General features: G+C 41.7%; 1 protein-coding gene across 9 annotated transcripts in view; it reads right to left on the minus strand.

Moving 5' to 3' along the window:
- Window positions 1–1,351: 1,351 nt before the first annotated feature.
- EPB41L4A (erythrocyte membrane protein band 4.1 like 4A) overlaps window positions 1,352–16,900 on the minus strand; it is a 282,196-nt gene continuing 266,647 nt past the window's right edge. For 8 of the 9 annotated variants that reach the window (XM_045162143.1, XM_045162144.1, XM_045162141.1 and 5 more), the window contains 5 exons: window positions 11,222–11,269; window positions 10,001–10,069; window positions 9,297–9,407; window positions 7,430–7,511; window positions 1,352–2,017 (listed from right to left, as the gene is read on the minus strand). In XM_045162143.1, the coding sequence (XP_045018078.1) occupies window positions 1,889–2,017; window positions 7,430–7,511; window positions 9,297–9,407; window positions 10,001–10,069; window positions 11,222–11,269 (439 nt within the window). In that variant the 3' untranslated portion in view covers window positions 1,352–1,888. The remainder of the gene's footprint in view (window positions 2,018–7,429; window positions 7,512–9,296; window positions 9,408–10,000; window positions 10,070–11,221; window positions 11,270–16,900) is intronic. The other variant, XM_045162146.1, reaches the window with a different exon arrangement.

Raw genomic sequence — 16,900 nt, forward strand, 5'->3', positions numbered from 1 at the left:
TTGCTTAAAAAAAGAAGTGCTTTTGGACAGCCCATAAATGTACATATAAAACAGTGGGACTGTAAATAAAATAATGTGCTTCTTGGAGGTTTGTGTGTTACAATTTAACTGCTAGAACATAGCATTCTTTCACTGAAAGATCAAAAGGGGGCAGATCACTTAAGGCTCTGTTTAAAGCAAGGGAAAGCCATGATGGAAATGTACATTTGCATGAAAAGCAGTGCTGTGGGCCAACTGGAGGCTTCTACTGTATGCCCTATTCTGTCTATGCCAGAGCTGACCACCTTGGACAAGGGTGGTGGTAAAGTTAGGGAAGAGAGGTAGTTAAAACTATTAGCAGCCAGGAGTTAGTAATGAAGGATATGTCCGTAATGATTGCTAGGTGTGTGGTCTTGTACATTCACAGATGAGCTGGGGGAGCAGCTTTTTGAGCTAGTCTATTTGAATTGCCTTAGAAATCTAAGTGACTCCTTGATACTACACTGGTCTGTAGTCTGAAGGAAAGTGAAAGTCGCTCACTCTTGTCCCAACTCTTTGTGACCCCATGGCGTATACAGTTCATGAAATTCTCCAGGCCAGAATATTGGAGTGAGTAGCCTTTCCCTCTTCCAGCAGATCTTCCCAATCCAGGAATCAAACTTGGGTCTCCCGCATTGTAGGGAGACTGTCTGAGCCACCAGGGAAGTCTGTAGTCTAAGCTATGTGAATAAAACTTGGCCACAGGAATAAGTGTGATCCATGAGGGTCTAGATTTAAGAGACTCAATTACTGATGATGTAGAATAGGGGGAGCTGGCAAGGACAGAATGGCAGGAACAATGGGAAATGCATTAAAGTAAAGATATTGCAGTATAGCTGGAAAGTTAACCTTGGGATGTAGTGACATGAAGGTAATGTCTGCTTTAGTGGAACAGTGGGGAAGAATCCATATTTGAGATGGTTTGATATAGCACATTAGGAGATTAGTTGAGCACACTGGTAACGAGAAGGGTCTGGTTGTGAGATCTGGCTGTCTTTAGATGGTAGTCTAGCTGACAGGGAGAGGTTGAATACATGAGGCAGAAGGGATGAGAAGGCTGAGGGAGCTGAGCTCCAGAGCATAGGTAGAGAGACAGGAAAAAAGGAAGGACGTGGGTTGATGGCAGCCATGAGGAGGTTTGTATCAGGGGAAGATGAAAGATCCTATAGGACTATGTCTTACTGCAGTCATCTGCCAAGAGGAAAGGTCTGAAATAGTGTTTTGGAAGAGTTAGCCAGGCAGACCTTTCAGGTTGAAGGTCATGAATTTATAAGCTGAGGTCAAGTGAAATCCGCACATAACTTCTGACAGCACAAGACAAGGACACTAGGAATTAAAAGCAGCACTTTTTTTTAACATTTGCAAATAACCAGTGAAACTTAATGCCACAAAATACAGTATTACAAAGAACATTAATGTGAATAAAAATATCTGCAGTGTGAAAGTGATCCCTCAGCCGTGCATTTGTACACAGGCCAGAGATCTACCCAGAGTCGGGAAAAGCCTTTTCATCTCCCGTAGCGCACTGCTGCATAGCTGCCTGGCCACAGGCCAGGATTCCAGAACTTTGATCTGAAGCCTCTGGTCTTGATGGTGGCAGACAAGACACTTGGGAGTTTCCAGGAAGGTAAACATGGCATCAAATGAAAAGGGTTTTATAAGACTACCATCTTTCCAGTTACCAAATAAAAAGGCCCTTAGGCACAAATATACTGTAATTAAACCTTTAAAAGATGCAATAGACTCCATTATTTTCTTCTGAAGAAACGCTTCTGCAGGTCCAAGATATTTCAATAATTCTAATTCACAGTTTCAAAGTAAAGGTGGCACACACACCCTTCCCACCCCCATCCCAAGCCCTTCACTGAGATTAAGTCTCTATCTTGAGGCGTGAAGCTTGGATAGTTTTTACTGTTTTTGCTGTGTGTTTTCCAGCCATGTTGCTTGTAGATGTCTGAGATTTTTCTTCAATCAGGCTATCTTTAGACCCGTTTCTTCTCTGGAAAACAATATTTGAAAAAAGAGAACGTAAGATTCAGAGAAGAAACTACAGCCAAGTAAATTGTATTAACACATTAGAAATAACTAAGACATCAAGTTATATTTAGGAAAAGTGTGTGATACCAGGCTGTACAAATATTCCCTTTATTTAAATAATTAGGATAAACGTGTTTAAATCTTAAAAAGTTATATGTGCATAACAAATTTTAAGAAAGTATCTCAATCCATTTCCCCAATTAAGTGTCTTTTCTACTGAGAGGCTAACGCAGCCTCTCAGGCCTCTCTTCAGAGGAGGGGCAGAGAGAGGAAGAGAAAGGGGAGTTTGGGATAATTTTTAATCTTCTCTGATTATATTTTCAGTAGTCACTGAAGAAACCCCTCCAACACAATGCTCTGGGTGTCCTCCCTGAGGGCTGGAGCTCCCTGGCGGCTGGGGTGGGGGGCCCTCGAAGCGGGGGCCCCTCACGGAGAAGCGGGAGTGAGGACCCGGGCCTGAGCGCCACACCCAGGGTGCCGCTCGAGGCTCTCGTGCGCCTCCCCCAGCCGCGGCGGAGGCCCTGGGAAACAGGAGACGTGCTGCCACAGCGCCCCCTGCCTGGCAAGCCGGCCTGCTCGTGCCTTTGCTGCTGCTGCTAAGTCGCGGCAGTCGTGTCCGACTCTGCGACCCCATAGACGGCAGCCCAACAGGCTCCTCTGTCCCTGGGATTCTCCAGGCAAGAATACTGGAGTGGGCTGCCATTTCTTTCTCCAATGCATGAAAGTGAAAAGTGAAAGTGAAGTCACTCAGTCGTGTCCGACTCTTAGCAACCCCATGGACTGCAGCCTTCCAGGCCCCTCCGTCCATGGGATTCTCCAGGCAAGAGTACTGCAGTGGGTTGCCATTGCCTTCTCCACTACAGATGGCCTAACCTGTCAGTAGATCTGGGCTAAAGAAGCATATTTACTTCCCCCAAAGTATCTCCCTACACATAATGAGTTACACTCCAGAATTCTATTATTCTGGGATTTCTCTGGACTGAAGCCACCCTCTAAAAAAGTTGTCTTTTATCTGTTGTGGGACTGGCTTAATTTTACTCATATTCAAAGAAGCACTGATGGAACGATTTTGCTGAGCATAGGGAGTACAAATCAAGCTAATTTTGGAGTCAAACACCTGTTTGGGATAGAAGACTTTTAGATAACCAGAAGGGTAGGAGGAGGACACCAGAGCATGAGAGTCAGGGCAAGGGAATATAGCGTTAAGCAGCAGAAGAATCACTACCGTTTAAGTTTGTTAGGTGTTGAACCTCTCTCTTCTGCCTGCAAACCTTAAGGGAAATGAATCCAAGTCCCAAATCCATCCCACTTTAACCAGGCTTCTGCATAAAAAAGTGAGATGAGATGTAGGCGGGCCAGGCCACTGGCAGAACTCTGGCATCACCGTGGAACTTAGGAAATGCAACTTTCCCACTTCCCCATGTCACTTGCATCCTTTTTCCACATGGCAACCAGATCAGCAGTTTCCTTTTGGCACAATGAATAATACAGAACGAAATCCAAACAAACTTCCCACAGTGTCTAAGGCTCTGCATTATCTGCCCTCCTTCCCCTTCACTGTGCTCAGACCTCAAACACCCAGGGCCTTGCCAGCCTCAGCATTTTTTTTACCATGCTCTTCTGCTTCCATCAGCCTTCCACGAGTACTCACATGGTTGGCTCCTTCTCACCTGTGAGTTTCAGTTTTCCAGGTTACTTTCTGAGATGGCCTTTGCCATATCTATCTAAAGTGAAGTCACCTATTTTCTAACTCGGGCCTTTGTTTCTTCATAATGCTTACCTAGTTTTTGGTTTTGTTTCACCTGTCTACTGTTATGTGTCAAGGCCAAGAGTCACCAACTTCTGTCAAGGGCAAGGTCATAGACTCCGCCTGTCTCTAGTGCATACTATTTTTCCCTCCCTGCAAGCAACCCTTTAAAAACAAAAGCAGTTAGCTCCTGGACTGTACAGAAGCAGGCTGCAAACTAAATTTATCCCATGGGCTGTAGTTTGCTGACTGCTCCAGTGAGTGCCTTGTCATTCCTTAGAGGTGCTCACTAGATAGTTATTCAGAATCAAAGGTGTCCCAGAGACAAGCTTAGATTCAGTGCCATTGATCAGATGATGCATGTGAGTTGTTCCTGTGTGCAGCAAAGTGATAGCTATTCTTTCAACATTTCATGTAAGTTTTTTGAGATTCCTAAGTAGTGATTGGGGGCTTCCCTTATAGTTCAGTTGGTGAAGAATCCACCTGTAATGCAGGAGACCCAGGTTCTATTCCTGGGTCAGGAAGATCCGCTGGAGAAGGGATTGGTTATCCATTTCAGTATTCTTGGGCTTCCCTTGTGGCTCAGCTGGTAAAGAATCTGCCTGCAATGTGGAAGACCTGGGTTTGATCCCTGGGTTGGGAAGATCCCCTGGAGAAGGGAAAGGCTACTCACTCCAGTATTCTGGCCTGGAGAATTCCATGGACTGTACAGGCCATGGGGTTGCAAAGAGTCAGACACGACTGAGTGACTTAGAGAGTCTAGTTGGAAAAGCAGAAATACAATGAAATTCTCATTTGTATTGAAGCCAACTTAAATTTAAGACCAAAAAAAAGAAAAGCTCTGAAAAATAACAATGCTTATTAATCGTCCGAGCAACCTCAAGAAGTAATTATTATCCACATTCCAAAGAAATTTAGTTTAGAAGTTTAACAACCTTCAAAGCCACACACGTGGTGTGTGGAGAGACAGAGAGACGCCAGTGCAGGTCCTGTCTGAAGGTGAAGTCTAAACTACTAGTCGTGAATGTAGTTTTTTAAAATTGGTATTGACTTAAATTGTTTGGACAACCTATTAGCTCTCCCAGATTAATCAAAAATTATGCAGATTTTAGTGGAAGCTGTGGTTAACCACGCAGATCTCTATTCCAGACTGAGGCAGTCATTCCCCAGCAGCTTGAAGAGACAGCTGCCATACAGCTCAAAACTGAGCCCCACCCTGGGCTGAGGAGGCCACCTCATCCATGGTCAGGCCCCCCTCCCAGGGCACCCTTTATCCAGTCACTTGCTACATGGTGAGTGTTTAAGGTCCAGCCCCCTCATATCCAGGTAGGAGAAATCAGAAGGGCCATCTTGGCTCCAGAACTCCCCATGGGACCATCTGATGCCTTTACTGGGGCTTGTACCATTCAATTCAACTCTTGCCTATCTTTTACACCCCAACAAGTATTGATCCTAAAAGCACTTTCCAATAAACTTCCCCCATGCAAACCTCCATCACAGAATCTCTTCCTAGGGAACCTAACCTAAATTGGCACAGGCTTTTTCTGTCCTTGCTCAGATCAGTTCAGTTCAATTCAATCGCTCAGTCATCTCTGACTCTTTGCGACCCCATGGACTGCAGCACGCCAGGCTCTTCTGTCCATCACCACAACTCCCAGAGTTTACCCAAACTCATGTCCATCGAGTCGGTGATGCCATCCAACCATCTCATCCTCTGTTGTCCCTTTCTCCTCCCGCCTTCAGTCTTTCCCACTCCAACACCACAGTTCAAAAGCATCAATTCTTCGGCACTCAGCTTTCTTTATAGTCCAACTCTCACATCCATACATGACTACTGGAAAAACCATACCTTTGACTAGATAGACCTTTACTGGCAAAGTAACGTCTCTGCTTTTTAACATGCTGTCTAGGTTGGTCATAGCTTTTCTTCCAAGGAGCAAGTGTCTTTTAATTTCATGACTGCAGTCACCATCTGCAGTGATTTTGGAGCCCCAAAAAATAAAGTCTCTCACTGTTTCCATTGTTTCCCCATCTATTTGCCATGAAGTGATGGGACCAGATGCCATGATCTTAGTTTTCTGAATGTTGAGCTTTAAGCCAACTTTTTCACTGTCCTCTTTCACTTTCATCAAGAGGCTCTTTAGTTCTTCACTTTCTGCCATAAGGGTGGTGTCATCTACATACCTGAGGTTATTGATACTTCTCCTGGCAATCTTGATTCCAGCTTGTGCTTCCTCCAGCCCAGCGTTTCTCATGATGTACTCTGCATATAAGTTAAATAAGCAGGGTGACAATATACAGCCTTGATATACTCCTTTCCCTATTTGGAACCAGTCTGTTGTTCCATGTCCAGTTCTAACTGTTGCTTCTTGACAACAGATTTTTAGGAGGCAGGTCAGGTGGTCTAGTATTCCCATCTCTTAAGAGTTTTCCACAGTTTGTTGTGATCCACACAGTCAAAGACTTTGGCATAGAAAATAAAGCAGAAGTAGATGTTTTTCTGGAACTCTCTTGCTTTATCTATGATACAACGAATGTTGGCAGTTTGATCTCTGGTTCCTCTGCCTTTTCTAAATTCATCTTGAACATCTGGAAGTTCATGGTTCACATACTGTTGAAGCCTGGTCTGGATAATTTTGAGCATTACTTTGCTTGTGTATGAGATGAGTGCAACTGTGCAATAGTTTGAACATTCTTTGGCATTGCCTTTCTTTGGAGGTGAAATGAAAACTGATCTTTTCCAGTCCTGTGGCCACTGCTGAGTTTTCCAAATTTGCTGGCATATTTGACTGCAACACTTTAACAGCTTCGTCAGCATCAACAGAAAATTGGTCCTTGCTCAAGCCATTAACAAAGATGAATCAAGTTAAGCACAGTGAATGACAGATATGCTGAAGTCAGGGTTCTTAGGTTGTCCATGAACTTCCTGAATCGTATGCTCATGTGCTTGAAATATACGCTTACACACATTTTCATGGGAAAAAGACAGTAGTTATAATTGCCTCTCAAAGGGATCCATGATCTGAACAATCCACTGCGAACAACAAGCTGATACTGATCTATTATAAACGTCACTGATACAAATCTATCCAGTAAGCTTATGTAGCCTCCATCTTTTTCTGTCTTGTTAAATATACAGTGAGAGATGATGTCAAACGCTTTGTTTGCTCCAGTGTTCCTCTGGTATAGCTATCTAATTCAGCTGAGTGTTAAACTGATTTTGTTAAGGAACTAGATGCTTTGCAATGTCCTTGAATTCCTCTTTGACCACATTTTTAATACATCTTCAGAACAAGTGTAACTCTCTTTGAGAAGACAGAAATAAAATGGGAATAAAACGGGACTTCAGTAATTCTGCCTGCTATCAGTTAACAACAGAACATGGGTCCCCTTATCCTTATTTCTCTGACTCAAAAAAAAAATCTTACAGTCTTTGTTTCCATTGCCCCAGTTCTCACTTTAGAGTTCACACCACCTCTAGCTGTCACTTCCAACTTGCCAGTTTGTGCCTTGTCTCGACCACACACCCTTCCTTCCTTCTCCTTCCACGTTTTATACATGCTATTTTTTTAAACATGGAACCTCATCATCAATACAATACCCTCTGAAAACCTGATTATTTCCTACCTGATGAACTGTGGAGCCACCAGAACCCTGAGCATCTGAAGAACGGGTCACAGGAAGTGGAGGTACAAGATCGGTTTTTGAACTGCAGAGAGTGAGTTTTAGAATTAATGCCTGAGATAGTACCTAGAAGCACAATTTGAGTTGGAAAAAAGCGATAGCAAAATACACAGGTTTTACATATCCTGCATTCCTTATAGTTACTACTACAGTGCTTTACACAGTGAGGCATTTAATAAATGTTTTTGAATTAAGTTCAATGGGTTAAGTAACTTACCTCAAATCACAGCAAATAAATAGAAGAACCAAGAATAAATTGTAAGTATGTGCTTTTCTTACTATGATATGTGTATAAATGGCTTTTTGATTTATTTGTAAAGAAATACTTATTGGCCATGTATTCTTTTTTATTTAAAAAAAAAAAAAAACAGCTGTGGAGCTATGGACAGCAATGTTCTACATTTTACAAGCAAAAAAAAAAAAATTAAAAAAAAACAAAAACCTGACCTATCTCTCTCTCTGATGGGCTAGTCTATCTCCCAATTTATTAATGTTTATTTTAGTTTTAAGCCTTAATGCTATGTTTAATAGTTAACATTCCTACCCTGCAATATCAAGTACATGAATTTCCATGGGGCTCCCTGGTGGCTCAGTGGTAAAGAATCTGCCTGCAGTCCAGGAGACCCAGATTCGATCCCTGGGTTGGGAAGATCCCCTGGAGGAGGAATGACAACACACTCCATTATTCTTGCCTGGACAATTCCATGGACAGAGGAGCCTAACGGGCTACAGACCATGATATCATAGAGTCAGGCGTGACTCAGTGACTAACACACAGACAGTACTTTCATAAATGGATGCATAATTATTTTGTTAACACATTCATTTAAAATATAGCACTTATTGTGTTAAGCTGAAATACAGCTACTACTACTACTCCTACTAAGTCGCTTCAGTCGTGTCCGACTCTGTGTGACCCCATAGACTGCAGCCCTCCAGGCTCCCCCGTCCCTGGGATTCTCCAGGCAAGAACACTGGAGTGGGTTGCCATTGCCTTCTCCAATGCATGAAGGTGAAAAGTGAAAGTGAAGTCGCTCAGTCGTGTCTGACCCTCAGCGACCCCATGGACTGCAGCCTTCCAGGCTTCTCCGTCCCTGGGATTTTCCAGGCAAGAGTACTGGAGTGGGACAACACAAAGAAACAAACTACTGTAACATAATATTTGCTATAGTAAAAGAAAAGATAAAATGCCATCGATTCAAAAAGAAACTGTTATGCCAATTTCTCTCTAATATGGATGCATTTATTATTCAAAATAGAATAGTCATGCATTTTTTCTGTCTTCTAAAAGCTTCAGTGCATAGCTTGGAAGGGCAATGCATGCATGCTAAGTCACTTCATTCGTGTCCGACTTTATGCGACCCTATGGACTGTAGCCCACCAGGCTCCTCTGTCCATGAGGTTCTCCAGGCAAGAATACTGGAGTGGGTTCCTATGCCCTCTTTCAGGGAATCTTCCCGACCCAGGGATCAAACCTGTGTTTCTTATATCCCCTGCACTGGCAGGCAGGTTTTTTTTGTTTTGTTTTGTTTTTTGTTTTTTTACCACTAGAGCCAGCTAGAAAGGCCATAAATCAGTATAATTATAGTCTAGGTCTGTTCTATCCAATATGGTTGCCACCAGCCACACATTGCTGCTTAAGTTTAAATTAATTAAAATTATAAATAATAGGTTTTTAGTTTCTAGGTCACACCAGCCACATTCCAAATACTCTATGTCCACAGATACAGAACATTTCTGCAGACAGTTCTCTTGTGCTCTGCTGTCTGGAGCTGTGCAGGTGATGGCGTACTCACGCCTGCCCACTTACTTCACTTCTGAGAGGACGGACCGCTCTCCATCTGAGCACTGGGACCTGCGATGCTGGCGGTGGCTTCTCGGAGAATGAGAATGCCGGATGCGGACTGGGTCACCTTGAGTCCTGAACAAGCAAAGACAAACCATGGAGATAAACACACCAGAAGTCAGAATGGGACCGAGTTGGGGTTTTCCTTAATATTGTAACTGTGAAGGAATATAACTGAGAGTTTTAAAAACTTGATCTCTCTGAGCTTGGAAAGCCTAAATGGCTTTCATTTCACAAGTTAGCAAAAGAAAACTACCTCCATCATAACATGCAAATAAAACTTTATCATATAGTTGGCCCCTGAATCAAGCTTGCTTAAGGATACCAACCCTGAGCGAAGTTGAAAATCCCCATATCCCTTTACAGTCTGAATCCATGGATTCAGCCAGTGAAGATCGTACAGTACTGCTGTACTTATTTAGTGGAAAACACCCAGTACAAGTGGACCACCTACAAATAGGCAGTCTATAGGAGAGAGAGTGACCTCAGTATAGAAAGACAATAATTAATTTTAATACAACCTTTTCTACTTCTTCCTCAATAGTTATTTTACTTTTAGTTAAAATGTAAAGACAACGCACTGAAAGGAACACCTCTTAAGAGTAAGAATGGATTACTCATTTACAAATATCAATAAAACTTTTTAAGAAAGATTTTCAAAGACATACTCTATTTTAGTGTATGGAATCTCTTTTAATTGTTCTTCTGACAGTCCAGATGGATCCACAAGCTCTTTTCTAGAAGGGAATGAGCAAGAGAATGAAAGTTTTGACATAAATACTAACACCATTTACAACTGGCAGGTGAGTTTTCACCTTTCTAATCTTGTCTCAGCTTTCTTTAAGAAAAAGAAAAGCTTTCTTTTCTAAAGAAAGCTGAGTGCCAAAGAATTGATGCTTTTCAACTGTGGTGTTGGGGAAGACTCTTGAGAGTCCCTTGGACTGCAAGGAGATCCAACCAGTCCATCCTAAAGGAGATCAGTCCTGGGTGTTCATTGGAAGGACTGATGGTGAAGCTGAAACTCCAATACTTTGGTCACCTGATGCAAAGAACTGACTCATTGGAAAAGACCCTGATGCTGGGAAAGACTGGAGGTGGGAGGAGAAGGGGACGACAGAGGATGAGATGGTTGGATGGCATCACTGACTTGATAGACATGAGTTTGAGTAAGCTCCGGGAGTTGGTGATGAACAGGGAGGCCTGGCGTGCGGCGGTTCATGGAGTAGCAAAGAGTCAGACACAACTGACTGACTGAGCTGAACTGAATCTTGTCTTATAACACAGTGTTAATAAAACTAATAGAGATATAAGCCAGGAATGAAGATTAAGAAAACTAGGGTCCATTTTGGACTTCCTTGACAGTCTTGGGAAGGGACTCTGCCTTCTAATGAAGGGGGTATGGGTTCAATCCCTGGTCAGGGAACTAAGATTCCACATGCTGCAGCCAAAAACTAAAACACAGACATAAATGAAACTTAAAAAAAAAAAAAACAAAAAAAAACTAGTATGTATTTAAGGGAAAAATGGAAGGAAAACCTTTTCAGTAGCTCTTCTACCCTCTTGCAGTTTTTCTTTATTCAGGATATAGATGACTCACCAGCATCTCCTATCTCCCTAAAAAGATCTGCTTCTCTCTCCTGTAGCAGGTGTCTTTTCCTTGGTATTTATTTACACATACACAGTGTTGACTCATTTACAGGCAAGGCTGACTGGCCTCAGGAGAGATGGCGGGGCTGCCTGCTGAGGTCTGAGGCTGCTGAGGCACCACCGCTGAGTGCCGGGCTCCACAGTGACGGCAGTGAAGGCCACCTCGCGGGCTTCAGCCCGACCTGCCTCTCTGTGTCCTTTAAGTGCCTTCAAACCACGTGAGTTTTAAAAACAGTACTCACTGGATATGCTTCCATAGCTCTTCTTTCGCTTGGATATCGGGACTTCTCCTATAAATAGAAAGAACAACACTCATCTCGGCACACATGCTTCGTCCGCAATATTACCAGTTTCCAGACTGTGACGTTCTTATCTGCCAGCTGATACCAGACAAGGAAAGGCTGAACAGGAAGAGCTAATGTGGGATGGTTAGCACAAAGATACCAGACAATTTATCTGCTAGTTCATTAAAAAAAAAAGAAAAGACATAAAAATCAGCCACAACCAGGGCTCCATTTAATGAAGAGCTTAGCAGTAGCGGCGCAAATCTACACACTCTCCAGTGGTGGTTTTACAATGAAGATTGATTTGAGGCTTCTGTTTCTGGTCCTTCTAACTACTTCTCAGTTAAAAGAACTAACCTTGACTGTATTAACATGGAGAAGTCCCACTGTGATCTGTGATTACGTAGGAGAAGCACCACCACAAGGGAAGGAAAACGGTGGGACAGCCAGGCTGGCAGAGCGTGTGCGCTGGCTCACCGTGCTTCCTCGCTGCCTCTGACACTGCATTTCTGGTTCACAAGGACGGGAGCACGTCCGTGGCCCATGCTGCCGTCTCCCATAGGCCCTTCTCCACCCCGGCTATAGACTGTACAAATTTCTCCTCTAAGAACTACTTGAATAGAAACTGTACCAGTATGTTTAACTTTCTAGAATGAGAAATTCAAAGCCAGCATTCAGGTGTTCAAAGTCCCCATAGCAGTGAGAACTAGAAATCTATGATCACAGCAACCGTTGCCCCAGAATGCTTTTTTTTTTCCCCCTAGTGAGAAAATGATAAGCTTTCATCAGTCCTTTCAAGAGAACTAAGTTCTAACAAAGGCCCAAAGAAAAGACCTAAACCCCAACAATTAAAATGTCCGCAGCAAACAAAGCCAGCGATACGCTCTCCTGTGGAATTTTAAATTTATAATCTGTATCAGCATTTCTGGGCTCAATATCACTTTCAGCATATGAAATTATCATTGCTTTCACTTTTCTTGGTTAATAAGGGCACCACTGAGACATTCTGGTAGGTCTTTCTCAGTCCACAGAATACAATAAACTACTTTCTCACAACTGAATTGACTAAGTAGTTTTTTCCTTTGTAGAGAAAGAAAATTCTGTAGACCTTTTAATCCACTCAAAAGGAGTCAAAACACAGAAGATAAGGGAAAGGGAACGAAGCCTTGGTCTCAGACATATAAAATATGGTATTGTTAAAGGTAGAGCTTGTTATCAAAAATAAAATTGTAGGCTTAAAAAACTTAAAATGCTTCTTTGGAAAAATCTCCTATATGGGATCTGCCTTTCCTACACAGCTGATCTGGTTCACTAGACGATACATTAGCCCAGTCAACTATACTGCCGGAGAGAAGGTACTAATACTGAAAAGCACCAAATTATTATTCTGTTTATATACAGAAAGATGAAAGATGGTTCCATTGTAATTCTACACCAGCATCTGATTCTCACAGGAAGCCACCCAAAAATCCTCAGTATTACATAGCATCGAGGTTAGGAAGCGATTCTGCTGGGAATCACGCTTGTTTCAGGACGGTGCAGTGCTGAGGCTGTCCTAAGGGCAGGGTATGTTGACCCCCCACTGCTGACACCGGGGTCAGATGTCATCCGTGGTTGTTGGGGGCTGTCTTGACCACTGTAGGATGACTAGTAGTGCCTATGGACAGGGACGCCTGGCGCGCTGCGGTTCATGGGGTCACAAAGAGTTGGACACGACTGAGCGACTGAACTGAACTGAACTGAACAGCCTTGACACCTAGATGCCAGTAACACCCTCCAGTGAGGCAACCAAAAACGTCTCCAGACTTCACCAAATGTCCTCTGGGAGGAAGACTATCCCAGGGGAAAAACCACTGGGTCAAAGGTATGATACGGTAGTACAACAGCCAAAGTCTGGTGAGAAAAGGAAGAGGCCAAATGATCGTAAAGCTCCATTATGTGGGTACTGAATAACGCTGGAGAGAATGACACTGAAACAGGAACTAATTAAATCTTAAAAGAATGAAGGAAATGTCATAATTTGATAGCAGGAGGGAGGAGGGGAGGAGAATGACAAAATGAGGGGCAAGGAGGACACGTTCCCCAAGGCTGCCAACCCCAGGCCTAGTGGTAGAAAATGGTAAATGTGAGCAAAATACAAAAAGCTGATAACAACAGATATTTCTGAGTGTTGGAATTGCACCTAATTTTATTTTCTTATTTACATTTTCCTATAGTCTGATTTTTTTCCTTTTAGCCAAGAGAATTTCTTACCTTAATTATCAGAAAAGAAAAAAAATAAGGTTATTTTCATGTTTTATACTTATGGGTGATTCACATTGTTGTACAGCAGAAACCAACCCAAAAATGGTAAAGCAATTATCCTCCAATTAAAAATTTTTTTAAATTACTATTGGGGGGAGGAATAAATTAAGAGCTTGAGATTAATATATACATACTGCTATATATAAAATAAACAAGGACTTATTGTACAGCACAGGGAACTATATTCAGTATCTTGTAAGAACCTATAAGGGAAAAGAATCTGAAAAAGCATACACATGTTACTGAATCACTCTGCTGTACACCCGAAACCAACACAACACTGCAAATCAGTGACACTTCCATTTTTAAAAAAGTTATTAATGCTGCAATTCCACAAGAAACGTCTTTCATTCACATATCAGAAAAATTGGGAAAATGTTATTTGAAAAGAGGGCTTCCCTGGTGGCTCAGTGGTAAAGAATCCACTTGTAATGCAGGAGTCTCAAGCTCTATCCCTGAGTTGGGAAGATCCCCTAGAAGAGGATATGACAACCTATTCCAGTATTCTTGCCTGGAAATCATATGAATAGAGGAGCCTGGTGGGCTGCAGTCTATCCATAGGGTCATAAAGAGTCAGACACAACTGAGCTACTGAGCACTTATCTTAAAAGAACATTAGTCCTTCCAGACATAAATATTGGTCCTAAAAGATTCAGAAATTTAGTCTACATGTTTAAATGCTATGGTACCATAACAGTCATGTATTTAGTATTTAACCAAACTAAGTTCTGAAATGCCAGCAGTTTCAAAAAACATTAAGTCAGGGAAAGTCCCAAAGCTAAAAGAAAAAAAATGCAAATTTCCTCCAATTGCTAGACAACCTGTGATTTAATAAATGTAAACACAGGTTACATGCTAATGAGAACTGTATAATTTTTATGCTGAAATCTGCATGCATTTCATCAATAATTTAGGATGATCTCATGATGTGCAACTCAACATTGATTTGTGGATTCTGAAAGCTGTGGAATTTTAACTGCCATTTTTCTTAACTTAAAGGCCCTTAATTATGCAGGTGTTTTACTTGAACTCACCAAATAAATTTCTAAGAAAATAGAACCATGAGTTTCCACAGGTACAGTATATAAAACACATACATGCAGTCCAATATTAGCCCAATATTTTTCAAAAAACATCCCTCATACACACCTTATACCAATAACTCAAATTAATATTACCTTTCAGAGAGATTTCTTTGATAAGACATCATAGAAATAATTTTTCTTTTTTCCATATAGTCTTTTTCTACATCCCCAAACACTATGTAGAAAATAGTATAACATACTGCTGTTGCTGCTGCTGCTAAGTCACTTCAGTCATGTCCAACTCTGTGCAACCCCATAGGCTGCAGCCCACCAGGCTCCCCCGTCCTTGGGATTCTCCAGGCAAGAACACTGGAGTGGGTTGCCATTTCCTTCTCCGATGCATGAAAGTGAAACGTGAAAGTGAAGTCGCTCAGTCATGTCCGACTCTTAGCGACCCCATGGACTGCAGCCTACCAGGCTTCTCCATCCATGGGATTTTCTAGGCAAGAGTACTGAAGTGGGGAGCCATTGCCTTCTCCGTAACATATAATATGTGCTAATATATTATAGTAGAGTGTTATTCACTGACCTGTGTCCAACTCTCTGTGACTGCATTATAACCCACCAGGCTCCTCTGTCCATGGAATTCTCCAGGCAAGAATACTAGAGTGAGTTGCCATTCCCTTCTCCAGGGAGCCAGAGATTGAACCCGGCTCTCCCACATTGCAGGTAAATTCTTTATCATCTGAGCCACCAAGGAAACCCATATTATAGTACACAGTATACTATATTTTGTATACTATATTATGCTGAGAAAAATACATATGACAGTATTTGACTTATTTTTGGGATCACTGCCAATAGAAGGAAATTTAGAGTTGAAAATGTGTTACTAAAACAATCAATTTTATAAAACATCTTTATTTAAAACATTCAGAACACTTAACTCAGTAACTGCTTATCAAATTCCTGAGTGGTCAGAATAGGTATGATTATGCAATGTCTTAAATCTTCTCCTCCTTCCCTCTCCCCCTCTCAGAATTAAAGAAAGATTAGAAAGCCACAGAGCCCAGAAACCTAGTTGCTGAAGATCACTCAGGAGTCACTTCCAGGGACTTCAAGCTAAATCTTTATCTAAGGCATCAGACTTCTGTTTTGTGTTTAACTGGGAACATCATTCCACCCTGACAACCTCACCTTTCAGGGTTTTTCATGGAAGTAGTAAGACATTATTGCCACCAGAGGGAGCCTGAGCCTTCGTGCACATACAAGTTGAACCTGTGAGAACTTAAGGTTTCAACTTCCATGTCTTTTCCAAATATCCCAGTAAATAAAAAAATTCACCCATGTAGAAAAGAAGTTTCATTTAAGTTTCTCAATGATATGTAATATAAATGTCTTGGCAATGAAGCTGAAAAATAAACTAGAAAGGACCATTCCCACATTCAAGTAAATTATATCCAATCATATTTCAGTTTATGTGTTTTAGGAGAGAGGATTTTGTATTTTCTACAACTGTGTATCTCTGGTATTTAATAATGAACACAATTTTCTAGTTTTTCATTGGAGATTTTAAAAAACAATGAGTGAATCATGTGTGAATGATGTATCATAACATTCTAATTCCTCAGTGGATACCTCTATATGGGCAATCGACACACAGGACCTTAGGAATTCAAGAATAGGGGAGTAACTGACAGATACGTGATTTACTAAGTATCTTAAATGCTACATACACTTACAAATATTGATACATCTAAAGAACAATTTTAATTACTTTCTTCAGATTGCTGCTCTACGTTTTCACTTAAAAGAAAGAAAAGCTGTAGTGGTTCCTAGAGATTCCTAAATTCTCAAATTCTAGTTCTAATGTGAGTGACCTCAACCTGCTCTCTTTTCTCAGCTCTTCCCCATTTCAAGGGGAAAAAAACCAAGTAACTTATTTACACGGATACACTGAGACCTGGAGAACTTACTAATTATAGCGATTGCAACTGTGAGTGTTATGCTGTCACTTGACATACATGATTTGACTTAATGTTCAGCAAAGCCTCTTCAGGATGGTATCATCATACATGACACTAAGAAGTTCATGGAGATGAGGTAATAAGCTAACACTCAGAGGCCCAGCATGCACACATAGGTCTGTTCTTAACAACAGCACCAATCAGATATTTTCTTAATTGTCAATAAACCTTGGGTTTTTAATGTCATGACTCAAACAGAAGGCAGAGCCCAGTTTGTCCTAAATAAAGTAATGAACAATCTTGCAGAATTTTAACACTTCTGTCTAGCAGCCTACTTGACA

Source organism: Bubalus bubalis, chromosome 11 (genome assembly GCF_019923935.1).
Source record: "Bubalus bubalis isolate 160015118507 breed Murrah chromosome 11, NDDB_SH_1, whole genome shotgun sequence".
Classification (NCBI taxonomy): domain Eukaryota; kingdom Metazoa; phylum Chordata; class Mammalia; order Artiodactyla; family Bovidae; genus Bubalus; species Bubalus bubalis.